Raw genomic sequence first — 14,334 nt, 5'->3', positions numbered from 1 at the left:
TCACAGGAAGGTGTTCAGAGTCAAAGTCAGCATGAGTTACCAATTGGCCACACAGCTGACTTGAATCCGTTAAAACCAAATCAATTGTCGAAGGATTTCGAGTGGATGAAAAACAAGTTGGGCCATTGGGATATTGAATAGTATAATATCCCGCAGAACAATCTTCAAATAAAATGTTGCCGTTGGAATTGCTTTGAGCATTATTCCATGAACGGTGTTTGGCATTGAAGTCACCAATTACGAAGAATTTTGATTTGTTGCGAGTCAGAATTTGAAGATCAGCTTTCAACAAATTCTTTTGCTGCCCATTGCATTGAAAAGGCAAATAGGCTGCAATGAAGGAAAATTGACCAAAATTTGTTTCAACAGAAACTCCCAAGGTTTCAAAAACTTTGGTTTCAAACGAAGAAAATAATTTATGTTTGATACGTCTATTGATGACAATGGCGACCCCACCACAGGCGCTGTCAAGACGATCATTTCTGTAGATAAAATAGTTTGGATCTCGTTTAATGGAGAGACCTGGTTTTAAATAGGTTTCAGTTATAATGGCAATATGCACATTATGAACTGTTAGGAAGTTGAATAATTCATCTTCCTTACCCTTTAGAGAGCGGGCATTCCAATTTAGAACTTTCACACAATTATTTAGATCCATTGAAACGGAGTCCAATAACAATTTTTGTGTGTACTTTATACCAACCTGAACAGCTTCTGGTATGGTATTTGCTTTGAACATTGCATCAATCATGTGATGCAATTGTTCAGTTAAAAATCAAATCGGAAGCAGTCATGCTACCTGAATCGGCAACATGACCATTTTTTTCCGTTGGGACATGGGTATAAACCTCATTTTGAGAAGAGAAATTTTGTCTTCCAGCAGCGATGTTTGCATACGTAGGTACATTCGAAAAAAAATTGGAATTTACTGAAGTGCTTGCTACCCGTTGACGAGCGACAAAATTTGTTTGTAAATTGTGGTGGGTATGAATTGCTCGACCGGTAACTGGTTGCGAAATTTGAGCGTTTGAAAAATTTCTACCCGTCGAATCTGGGATCCGATTGGAATTTCCCGTCATCAATTTTGCACGGGAATTCAAAACTTTTTTGCGTGAAGGGCATTCCCAGAAATTGGATTTATGATTGCCCCCACAATTTGCACATTTAAATTTATTGGAATCTTCTCTCACAGGACATGCGTCCTTGGCGTGAGAGGTTCCACCACAAATCATGCATTTAGCATCCATGTGACAATGTTTGGTTCCATGACCCCACTTTTGGCACTTACGGCACTGGGTAGGGTTTTGAAATTTCCCCAGGCCTGCGGAAATGTTCCCATGTAACACGGACATGAGACATAATACAGGCCTTTTCCAAACTTTTCATATTATTTAGTTCACTTTTGTTAAAATGAACTAAATAAAATTCTTGAGAAATGCCCTCTGGGAAGTACCAGGGTGGGATTTCTTTTCATCTTAATTACTTGGACTGGTCAAAATCCAAGTAATTGAGAGATGTCAATTTTAATCTCATCCAGTGATTTATCATCTCTGGAGAGACCTTTCAAGACGACTTTGAACAATCGCTCAGTTTTGTCATCGTATGTGAAGAACTTATGGCGCTTCTCAGTTAAATACTGAAGAAGACGTTTGCGATCGTCAAAGGATCCAGGCAAAACGCGGCAGTCACCCTTCCTGGCAATCTGGAATGAAACTTTGATCCCCTGAAGGTAACTCAAAATCTCATTCCTAAAGCCAGAAAACTCTGCAACAGATACCACAATTGGCGGAATCCTTTGCTTCTTCGCATGAATCGAATCACCTGGGCTAGAGGTATATTCGATTTGCTCAATTACATCATTAATCAAATCGAACTGATTGCTCAGTTCGATTGGAGAAGAATTATTTCCGATATTGGAGTTAGAAGGAATATCTGAATTCTCCAGCTTCCTTCTATTTTTTCCGCGCTTTGGCAGGACGGTCTTGAAACCTTGTTTCTTTGAAGGAAGTGGAAAATTCAGATACTCCCCTTCCTCTTGTTTTTATTGATGCTCATTGCTGAGCGTGGAGACCTGACCTTCTAAGAGGTTTTTCCCAGAACGGTGTCCCTGCAGGATTACCACCGCTTGTCGGAATTTTACTTCCGCAAACGGGTCCAACGTAAAACGAAGGCACGGGTCCTTGCAAAGATCGTAACGGGATCAGTGGGTACAAATAGCGCTAAGAAGCACCGTTGAAATTAAAATAGCTTCGGGTAGTATTAAAAACTTCCTTCCGCAACGAGAGAAAGAACCGCACAGCACGAAAGCACGATGCGGTCTGATCTTAATTCACTAGTTTTCACTACACTTTTTCACATATATTTCCCACTAAGCACTAAGAGCAAGATAACCGGTGGTGGGTTTAAGCCGTTTAGAAGCGCAGTATCATTACTTGACACTTTATCAGTCGCTACTAAATGCGCTGCTTTAACAGTGGCGCGACTGACAGGTGACAAAATTTGGTAGCGTGATAAGAGCGCTACTATTTGATGAACTGTCAACTGTCAAACGTCACCGGTGCGGAATACGGCAACCAAATTGAGAGCCGAAAATAGTGACCGATACTGAAACGAGTGACGAAACTAAAATAAAAGCGCTGCGCGGGTTATTTACCCAACTGGAGGTTTAATTTACTCAATTTTGAGTTCGGCAATACACTCAAAGTCGGCTTCCTGTATTAAATTAGCGTCGTTGGATTGTTTCGCTCATTTGTTTTTGACAACAGAAGAAAGAGTGGATGAAAGAGAAGAGGAAAATAACTAAAAAGTAAGTTGAAAAAAACTCAACGTTGGAATTATTATAATGACACACTGGTGGTATTCGTATCATGCTACAAGTTGTACCACTAGTGTGTCACCTTGTACCACGCTGGTACAACATGGAAAACCATAGTACAATATGTACTAGGCTATATAACCGTGCTACTTGTACCACAAGTATGTCTTTAGTATAAGGTATGGAAATCCATATTTTGTGTGCGTGCCTTTCGTGTATGGCAAAAAAGCTTTCACTACTACATTCGAACGAGCTCCCATACGAAGCCGTGTAAATTTGTACGTCATCATTTGCTCTTTACATTTTCCACCATCCCCTTATACCCCTTATACTAAGGACGCCTGTGGTACTTGTACCATGGTACAAGAGGGCAAGAAAATTATTCCAAGACTAGCTTTGATAAAGACAATAATTGGTATGGTACTCATTTCAAGATTCTTGTACCATGGTTCTTATAACACCAGTGTGTCATTAATATAATACACTTGCATTTGGTCTTCTTCCCCACCTTCTATCTATTCTTATTGGGTGAAGTGATCATCACGACAGTCAAAATTACACGGGTATGACAACATCTGCAAAGTTTCATGCTGGTGATCACAGGCAGATCATTCATGCTGGTGATTACAGGCAGAAGAAGTGAAGACATGGTGAGTTTCCCAGAGCTAGTTGCTAATACTAATGACACACTGATGGTATTCGTACCATGGTATAAGAATCTTGAAATTAATGCCATACATATTATTGTCTTCATTAAAGATAGCCCTGGAATTATTTTCTTGTCGCCTTGTACCATGGTACAAATACCACAGGTGTGTCCTTAGTATAAAATGTCACTTTCATGGTTATCGTTACACCAAGCATGTGAGTTCCACATTTGAGCATCACAATTGAGTACTTGACACATGACCTGGATTTTGTTATTGTCAGGCTTTGTATGACTTCAACGGTGACACTTTGCAGCACTGTCCAAGACATTCCTGGTGTAAGGTCTTTCGTTCTACACGCGTAACAAAAAAAAAACATTTTGCCCTATTCAACATCTTTCATACGCAGATTTTGTTATATGTACCACAATGGGTACATTACATATTCAAAATAGGCCTGTAGATCATTGGTTACGCGTGAAGATCAGAAGGCCTTCACTTCAGGTATTTCTTGGATAAACGCGGACGTCTTCCATACGCAGATTCTGTTCATTCATGTACATTACAGGGATTTCTTGGATAACCGCGAACATCTTCCATACACAAATTCTATTATATGTTCCACATTGGACACATACAACGTTCAAAACAAGCCTGTAGATCATTGGTTACGCGTGTAGATCTGAAGGGCTTCACTTCATGATTGTTTTTGGATAACCGCGAACATCTTCCATACGCAGATTCTATTATATGTACCACAATGGGTACATTACATTTACAATACATGCCAGTAGATCGTTGGTTACGCGTGTAGATTTAAAGGCCTCCACTTCAGGAATTTCTTGGATAATCGCGAACATCCTCCATACACATATTCTAGTCTATGTTCCACAATATACACACAATATATTCAGAACAGGCCAATATTAAATGAATTTATGTAACACGGTAACATACCGCATAAAAAACGAATTTGGTGTACTTTTTGAAATAGCAAACCAATACCAACAGATTTATTTGACAGCAATCCATCGTATTTTGGAATGGACGAATGAAAACTCTCATGGACGTAAACAGATTTTCGTAAGACAAATTTAAAAAAAAAATAAGGGTATTTTTGATTGCCGATTCTCAATACACCATGATTTTTTCATTGTGCTAATAGTACGCAATGAAAACTAGGAACTCTAAAATACATGTTACATACAACTTAGTTAGAGTCAGTAGTTGGGCTAGCGTACAAATTAGATTTGAAAACCAAGCACTACCTACTACGACGGGAATTAGCTCACTACCCTATTGTTTATTAATTTAATAATATTGAACTAGAATTTCTAAGGTAAGATAAGGTTATTCATGCAACTGTTTTCTCAAAATATCTTAAAAGGAGGACATTTTAGTGCAAATGGAGGACATCTGATTTTTAATGAAAAAGGAGGACATGTCCTCCTTTAGGATACCATATGGTCACCCGACATTAGGCCTACTTTGATGGTTTAGAAGCATTTGAATATTTGCTTTGTATAGTGAACGGCAAGTGCTGTTTCACTGCCACACGCCATCCTAAAAATAACTCATCACACAAAGGTAATTTTTCTAGAGGCTCTATATTACTGTAAACTGTAATCAGGATTCGTGTAAAAGGTAATCAGGATTTTGGAATTCTAACGAAATCAGCTTTTTATTAATACATAATCACAAAGTCATTCAACCAAACCAAACAATTTAATAGGTTAAATAGGTAAATTGACCAAATAAGTAAACACACTAGTGCTATTGAATTGATGTCTTCATTTGATATTTAGAAACACTAATCTGTCTAATGTTATTTATATTTTCACCAGTGCTTTGAGCCGATGAATGTATGCTCGGAAACACAACCGGCATTTCCAGGATGCTTTTCAAAACTGGCTGTGCATGTGCTTAGGCAACACAAGACAAGTACTTTAGCCGATGGATGTAGTTTTTCAATTTATTCACGTTCACCCTTTAGTAACGCGGTAGTTTCCAGCTTATCGCCCTTTTTGTAGATGGGACACACGACACCTTCCATACACTCCTGCAGTAGAACATCCTCCTCCCGAATCATAATAGTTACCCAGTGCAGCGCTCTAGTCAGTGCTTCACCACTATGTTTAAGTAGCTCGCCTGGTAGTTGGTCAACCGTAGAGGCTTTGCTGTTTTCCAGCCGGCCAAGCTCCTTCTGGATGTCCTGGAGATCTGGAGCTGAAAAACGTATATCTTGCGCCGTACTTCCAGGTTCGTACCATATCGCCATTGTTGTCTGCCACATCGCCATTCAATGGGGTGGAATAAAATTTACGTAGGTTTTCAAGGGTGTTTTACCTCGACATACTACGGGTGGGTGCACTAAGGATCCACCGGACAGTCCCAGGGATAACTTTCTACTCATTCATAAGCATTAAATCATCATTCATGTGCTACGCGTAGTGTGCTCAACACACTACGAGTGTTATGAGTCTGATGAGGACCATCTACTAGACAAGTGTAAAGGCTTTTGTTACAATAGTAATTCAATATCCGCCATTAAGCATTTTTGTCAAAGGTACCCCCCAAGACCAGAGAAGGTACCCCTGGGGTGCAGGTTGAGAAGCGCTGGCCTTGGTAGTTAGTAAACTGCTCTTTTCCCCACCGTGGGAGCGTGTAGCAGCTGTACCCGTGGTGTCTGTGATCATTTTTATCTTCTTCTTTATCACCGCTTCCTTCATGGTTGGTCATCACCGATTTGGTGACCCTGGTCAGAGTAGTAATATCGATAGGCACTTTATTCGACCCACCCGGTTCACACTATCGCTTACCCCCAGCTACTTTTGGGGTTACCTGTCCAGCTGCGCGAGTGTGTGAAACAGTTCGATGGATATGATATAGATATGGATTATTTTTTGGCATGTACGATCATGTGAGTGAACCATATGGATATATTTCGGTCCACAAAATTCCCATGGAGTCTCGTAGTTTGCCGCATTTTGCTGGTCTCGCCACGTCCTGGTTCTGCATAATAATCCATTAAATCCATATTCCTGCATTTCTGTCATTAGATAAGCCATGCCAATTGCCAATTCACCTTCAATAGGGTTCTACGTATTTAAAATTATCTGCGTGATTTAGCCATGTGTTTGTCTAAGCTAGCGTTAATTATGGGATCATTAATGCCATCAGACTGCCCATTTAGATAGTGAATTAGCATTGGACAGTGCTTTCAGTCGAATTCTGGTGCAATTCTGCCACAAAATTAACGGCGCAACACGGTATTTAATTAACAGGTTAACGGTTGATGGCCAGACGCGCTTTTAATCCTGGCTACAGCGCACTATCGTCGGTAATAGCCGAAGGTCGCCCATGCATGAATGAGTACTGTTGGTCACGAGTTTCGGGCTGAGCCAGGAGCTTATCACTTTTTGTGTCGAAGTTTTGAATGAGGAACCACATCGTGTTATCATCGGTTTGGGTTGATTTTTTCATTACCGTGGGTTTAAATCGGTTATAAATCGAATCTGTTTGTTTGGTAGAATTACCAGTTAATTGGCATCAAAGGAAGATATATGTACACTAATTGCAAACACTTGTCGTGTGCCATCTAGTGATATAAACTCCTTCCAGATATATACATCATCCTATGACGTGTCTAGATGAATATAACAAAAATTCGATGATTAGACAAACAGGGTATTATGAACTTGAATGAACTCGTGCAGTTTGTCATGGAGACAAGATTGGATCGACGGTAAAATTGGGTGGTCAAGCGAAAGTTATAAGCTGATTTGTTGGAAGGTGATGTAATATTTGGCAACGATTGCACTATACATTTGTTATCAACACTTTCCCGTTGAGAAAAATTTCCTTGATTTTGCTCACGTATATTTTTTTATTTCGGCTTTCCTCGTGTTGATTTTACAATTTTATATAAAAATACACGATAAAATACTTTTAGTTATATTTACATTCAAATTGAACTTACGGGCTAGACGATTATAATTCGCAATAAGATTTTGTACGTTTCTGTTTTCCTTTTCATTCTACCCCTCGTGTCTAATTCAGAGAGGCAGCGTTCGACAAAGAACCACGAACATTAGTTTAATAGAGAAGACACATTTTACAACAGTAATACTACATCTTTAATAAATAATAACTTTTTGTTGGTTTGGTCTGTTTTCGAGAAATTTAAATTACTATTCATTTCGTATCCAACGTATGACGCTATTATTGACCAACTATGTAGAAAACAGAGTACTTCTCACTACGCTGAATCAATATCACTTAGCAGCTAGGCAGAAGCTCTTATCATCTATTCACAAACATTCGAACATTCAGCAAAGATCTAGGGATCTTTTTCTCTCGCACTCGAACTCGCATCATTCGACAGGGTCTTAGTTATCCAGCAGCCACAACCGTATCGGAATGTTGCTGAACGCATCGTTCAGGAACTTGCGGAACAGTTTGGCAATACTCTGCGAGGCCGCTGGTCTCATCTCCTGAATAAGTTCGTTGGCGTTCTGATTCAGGAACTGGTTGATGGCTTCGCCTGTAGAGCGGTAACAAGAAAACAGGGTGGATTTAAAACGTCGGAATTGTTATATTGAATGCTGCACTTACCTAACACATTTTGGGTGTTGATATTGTCCTTGACCTTGAAGCGGGCATTTTTCATGGTGAAATCTACGATCATCTTTTCGATCATCATGAAAGATTCTCCTTCTCGTTCCACCGGCTTACCATAGATCTTGGCGATGGCACTGATATCAGCTGAAGATATGTAACGTAACATTAGTTCAAATCCTTGAAAAAAAACTAAATGTGGAACTCACAGAACTCTGTCCAGAATTCTCCGTTGGAGCGCACCGGCAGCAGCAGCACGTTGCCGATGACCTCGTATTTACCGCGGGTTTCTACTCTGGGAATGCCCAAGCTCAAATCGATCCTCAGCTTCTTGACATCACTGCGGACGTCCTTGACGGTGTAGTTGCCCGCACCGTGAGCAACGATGTCGGTGAAGAGAGCCTTGATCCGCACCGCTCCGGCGTTGTTCTCCATAGCGAGCTGTTCGATCCGAAGTGGTTCCAAAGGGGGAGTTTTCAGTTCTGCCAACCCACTGGCAATGTACGGCCGGATGTAGTTGAACGAATTTTTGATGCATTTGTTAATTTCTGGATCACTTTTCCGACAGGGCAGAACGTACGAGGCTGTAGATAAGAAGGAAAGACGAAGAAGCATGTTGGTGAGATTGGTTGCGCTGATTTATAGCAATGTATTGATGGTGGTATAACTAAAGGCGTGTTTTACACACTAAGACGTACATATTCAAAATCTTAGCGTTCCCAACTTATTTTGTGGGACAACTAAAAATTCAGTAAAATATGATACTTAAGTAACGATTTCATGAAAATCTTCTAGTAACGATCTTGCCAACAAATCTGCCGAACTATCCGAGTGAAATTTACTGCAAGCAGATCCTGATTTTTTTGCAGCAATCATTATTTACTATTTTTTTTGGGCTGTCCCATATCGCACGAAAATGAATTGAATTCACAGCAACTTTCAGTAGGGGTACAGTGATCGTTCGATAGGGCACGACCTCACCCCAATTAGCGAATGCCGTTCGTTTATTGGGGCGAAGGAAGACAATCATGGGCGTAACCAGGATTTCGAGAAGGGGCGGTGGGGGCAACTTTGTTGGTCTTCTAAATCGTAGTTTTATAGTAGTTTTTGTAAAAACACATGAATATTACCACGTGAAACCAAATCCAAACCAAATCGAAACAATAATGATTAAAACAATAATGGATTTAAAAATGCGTGATTTATTGCTCATCAGATATTTTTAAATAAAGTGAGCAAAATATTAACGAAATTAGTATTCAGAAAGAATAGAAAATCGGCTATAACAATTATTATAAAAATCCTGCATTCTTCCATAAGTTAAAGAAAACTAGAATCATACATCTGAATTTCTAAACAAATCTTCTCTGAAATAATATTTGTTATAAAATAGGCAGAAAAATCAATATGCAAGCTTTCTCCAGAAATTACTTCGACAATTCCTCCTGGCATTCTATCCGAAATTCTGTCAGGGATTCTTTAGGAATGCCTCCAGCAACTTCTTCGGCAGTGTCTTCAGGAATTCCACCATAAATTTGGCCGGGAATTTATCCGAAAAATCCACCATTATTTACTCCAAGAAAATCTTCACGAACTTCTTTATGAGTTATGCAGAATTCCCTGCATTAATTCAAATAATTTCGTGCTGCTTCCCATTATTTTTAAGAATAAGAATATTCCGTGGAAATTCCGCAGAATTGCCAGTAAACATTCCTGAGAATTTCACGAAAAATCTTCGAATTTCTTGTGTAAATTCCATAAAATCAATCCGTGAATTGTTTCGAATAATTTCTTGTGAAAATTTCAAAGAACTTCTCCAGGAATTCCACCGGAAATTTATACAGAAATTATACCGAAAATGAAATCAACAATGGAATTTTCAGAGGAATTCCTAGATTAATTCGCAATAAAATCCTGAAAGAATTCCGGTGGAAACTTCAAGATTCTCCAAAAATTCCTCCTGGAATTCTTCCAGGAGTTCCACCGGCATTTCCACCAAGAATTTCTCTAGGATTTCCTTCCTCTGAAAATTCTTCCGGGAATTTCGGCAGAATTGGAATTTATTTAGGCTTCTTCAGGAATTTATATAGATTTATATTTATATAGCTTCTTCTCCTCAGGGAATTCTCCGGGAAGTCCTCTGATGATGATGATGGTCCGGCTACAAACCCCAACAAAGGTTTCAGCTAGACGAGATTTGTCTATAAGATGAATTCTCTTGTTTCCGAGAATGCTTCTGGTAGTTTCCCCGGGGTTCCTTTGAAAATTCTCCCGGGAGTTTCTTCAGAAATTCTTCCAGAAAATTCCTTCGAGAGTTCCTCCGGGAATTCCACCAGCAATTCATCCGGGAGTTTCTCCGGAAATTCCTCCGGGAGTTTAACCAGAAGCTATTCCAGGAAATTATTCAGGCTTTTTTCAGGAAACGAGAATCTACGAGAATCCCTGCGGGAGTTTCACCGCAGTTTCTCCGGATGTTTCTCTGAAAAGGAACTCCCGGAGGAACTCCCAGAGTAATTTCCGGAGGAACTCCCGGGGGATTTTCTATAGGAATTTCCGGAGAAATTATCAGAGGAATTCTCGGAGGAACTTCCGGTTGAACTTCTGGAGGAATTTATTGAAGAACTACAGGAAGAATTTCCGGAGGAAATCTCGTAAGAATTCTAGGATGAACTCCCAAAGGAACTTCTGTAAGAATTCCACGAGGAACTCCTGGAAGAATTCTTAAAAGAACCTCCCGGAGGAATTCCCGTAAGAACTCCCAGAGAAATTCTCCGAGGAACTTCTGGAGGAATTTGTAGATAAATGCCTAAAGAAATGCTAAATGAATTCCTGGAAGAAAGCCTGATTGAATTCCCGAAGGAACTACTGGTGGAACTTCAGAGGAACATCCGGTGAAATACCCTAGAGGAATATATTTCTGAAGGAACTTCCGAAATCCCATTTCCCGTGAAATTCCTGCCAAATATCGTCCAGGAATTCCCTGTGAAGTTCCTGGAGGTATTATCGGAGAATTTCTTGGAAAAACTCCTGGAAGAACTCCCGGAGGAACTCCCACAAGCACTTCCGGAGGAATTTCCACATGGAAGTCCTGAAATAATTCTTAGAGAAGTTCCTTAAGGAATTTCTGAAAAAATATCTGAAGGAATTCCCAGAAAAATACCAGGAGGTATTGATGCAGAAATTCCCAGATGAAATCCTGAAAGTATTCCCAGATGAATTGCTGAAGAAAATCCCTGCGGATTGTTCCGAAGAAATTTCTGGAAGAACTCTTGGCAGATATCCGAGTAAATTCTGAGTGAAGTCTGGAAGGAATTCTAGTACACTTCCGCGGAAAATCTCGGAATGATTTCGCTATTGAATGTTTGGAGGTATTCCCGGAAAATTTCCTGGATTTAATCCCGGAGGAATTAAAGGAAGAGTTCCGAAAGGAATGTCCGGAGAAGTTCCTAGAAGAATTTCTTATAGATTTACAAGTGAAATTATGGAGCTAAATCGGAGGATTTCCGTATAAATTTTTGAAGAAACTTCTGGTAGAATTTTGGGAAGAAATTCCGTATGTATTCTTGACGGAACTCTCGAATGCATGCCTGAAGGAAATGCCGGGAATAGCCGAAGAAATATCTAGAAGTAAATCTTGGAAAGAAGAAAAGAAACCTTCAAAGAATTTCCTCGTGAATTTTCTAACAAAAATTTGGTGGGGGTTTCTAGATAAGGAGGAATTACAATTACATGAGAATGATTACATGAGAATGATTTTCGAACGATTTTCAGAGGAATTTGTGGATAACTTTCCGGAGGAATTCAGAAGTTCCCAGGGGAGCTTCTAGAAGGATTTTAAGGAGAATTTTTGAGCCCGAAATGTTTCGAGTTGTTTTGCACTCCATAATATATATCCATAATGCATGGAACTTCATGATTTCATAAGTTTTGGCAATATATGCATGAAAACAAATGCATACCTATAATCATGAATGAAAAATCATTAAAATCATGAACTGACAATTTTATGAAATCATGATCATAAATCATGATTCCAGGAATATTATTCATGGTACTGTACAATCCTAACCAGTCGACAAAATGCACAACCTGTTATACTAACACTCCGTTCCCAAGAAGCAAGAACGGCTGAGAAGTAGCAGGCCGGATTCTTATTCAGTGGACAAGCTCAAGCCCTGTGTTGATTTATTTTTTATTTTTTTTAATCTCAACAACCAAATCGTAACGCATTGGATGCGTTACGCGAAAATAAATCATGAAATCATGAATTATATTCATGGTGTATTTTCATAACATGAAAACACGATGGATTCACGAAAAATCATAAATCATTTTCTCATTTCGGGGAACGGATTTCTACCCGTTTGGTAGTTTTGTACTTCCTTTTGTATTTTAACCTATTCGAATTGGTAGACAGATTTACCGAATATCGGTTCAGTTAGAATCTTGGGAAATAAGTGAAACCCATCATGATGTGCCGCATGATGGGTTTTACTTATTTCCCAAGATTGACTTTTGAACCGGTACTCGATAAATCCGTTTACCGATTCTAAACGGTTTATGAAGTTTGAAATCATAAATTTTGATATGCCGCATGATGGGTCTTACTGATATCTCAAGATTGAACTTTGAACCGGTACTTGGTTCAAAACGGCCCAGGAAGTACAAAGCGTCGTTCGGGGTGACATTGGGCCTAGGGGGTAAGATTGGGCCAAAAACGAAAAATGTTTCCACTCCTAATATCTCAGAAACTGTTACGAATTTTTCAGGCTTCGTCATCCGAAGCGATAACACGTCGTTATTGAGCGCGCTAGAATCGGTCGAATTTTCGGAGAAGTATTGTAAGTGCAAAACGTGGCGTGTGGCCCGGAATCCGGTGCCGGTAATATTTGGCAGTACGGGCATTCTCGAACATCAGTTCGACCATGAGCCACCAAAAAATTCGCGAAAACACGTTCCGCGTGGAGTTCGCGAAACTACCAAAAAACCCACCTCTGAAGAGGTACTTGTCGGGGTACAGCTCGGCATCACACGTTCTCAACTGGTTCGCATACAGTTGAGTCACACAGACGAGTGTGCCTTCGTGAAGGTCACAAACCATACCATCGCGCAGCAGGTGGTGGACAAATACGACGATAAGCTTGAGTACGATGTCAAAGGAGTGAAATACAAACTCCGACTTCGTATGGCTGATGGATGTGTTGACGTAAGGCTCCATGATCTATCTGAAAATACAACAAACGAGCAAATTCGTAGTCACATGGAGGCTTACGGAGATGTATTGAATGTGCAGGAACTGTTATGGAGCGATAAACACCACTTTCCAGGCCTCTCATCTGGAATCCGTCTAGTGAGAATGGTTCTCAGAGAACCAATCAAATCTTACATCACGATATCCGGAGAAACTACTTTCGTGACATACCCGAAACAAAGACATACATGTAGACATTGTGGAGAGTATCTCCACACTGGCATTTCCTGCGTCCAAAATAAAAAGCTTTTGGCGCAGAAAGTCAGCTTAAACGACAGACTCAAAAAAGCTTCATATGCTGGAGCGGTGAGAGGTGGCCCTACAACACATGCATCAGATAAAAAGGAGACTGATGTAGCACCGAGCGAAGATACAGCGGAGACATCGAGCTCTTCATCACCTAATGAATCTACCACAGGTTTGTTGGACAATGGCAATACAGCAAGTGAAATTGTGGAGCTGCGTAAAGACCCTGTTATGGAGACAGTCAACACTAACCAGGTGATCAGAGACCCGCTGACAAGGGATGTCGATGTATTGATGTCGGCCCAGGATGTGCAGAGCAGCAATGCTTTGGAAGCAACTGATGATGCTGGTCCATCTGCAAGTGGGACAGGGATAAGGGCACGCTCATCTAACCGTTCAGTTGGAGGGTTACCAAAGGACATAGGTAGATCTTCTTCTTATGGTTGTGGCATGCGTGAGAAGTCTCAATCAGGGGATAATACCAATTTGAAAGGGAAACACAAACAAGATGATGAGAGCACTAGTGAAGATTCAAACGTGTTCACAATCGTTGAGAAACGTGGTCGCGGACGGGTAAAGAAACTCAAACAGTAAATCAAGACAACCGCAAGTGTTTGAAATGGATCAATTTAGCTACATTATTAGTACCATCAATATTAATAACATTACTAACCAAAATAAGTTGAATGCTCTACAATACTTTGTGAGATCACAAGAAGTGGACATTCTACTATTACAAGAAGTAGAAAATGAGAGTT

At 40.0% G+C, this 14,334-nt stretch overlaps 1 protein-coding gene across 4 annotated transcripts in view; it reads right to left on the bottom strand.

The window, feature by feature from the left end:
* Positions 1–7,319: 7,319 nt before the first annotated feature.
* Positions 7,320–14,334, bottom strand: part of LOC134220209 (protein takeout-like) — a 63,384-nt gene continuing 56,369 nt past the window's right edge. For all 4 annotated transcript variants that reach the window (XM_062699200.1, XM_062699201.1, XM_062699202.1 and 1 more), the window contains exons 3-5: positions 8,289–8,663; positions 8,077–8,226; positions 7,320–8,005 (exon numbers count right to left, since the gene is read on the bottom strand). In XM_062699200.1, the coding sequence (XP_062555184.1) occupies positions 7,851–8,005; positions 8,077–8,226; positions 8,289–8,663 (680 nt within the window). In that variant the 3' untranslated portion in view covers positions 7,320–7,850. The remainder of the gene's footprint in view (positions 8,006–8,076; positions 8,227–8,288; positions 8,664–14,334) is intronic.

The sequence above is a fragment of the Armigeres subalbatus genome, chromosome 3, assembly GCF_024139115.2.
Source record: "Armigeres subalbatus isolate Guangzhou_Male chromosome 3, GZ_Asu_2, whole genome shotgun sequence".
Taxonomy (NCBI): Eukaryota; Metazoa; Arthropoda; class Insecta; order Diptera; family Culicidae; genus Armigeres; species Armigeres subalbatus.
The sequence above is the reverse complement of the archived record's forward strand: the minus strand, read 5'-3'. Positions and strand labels throughout refer to the sequence as shown.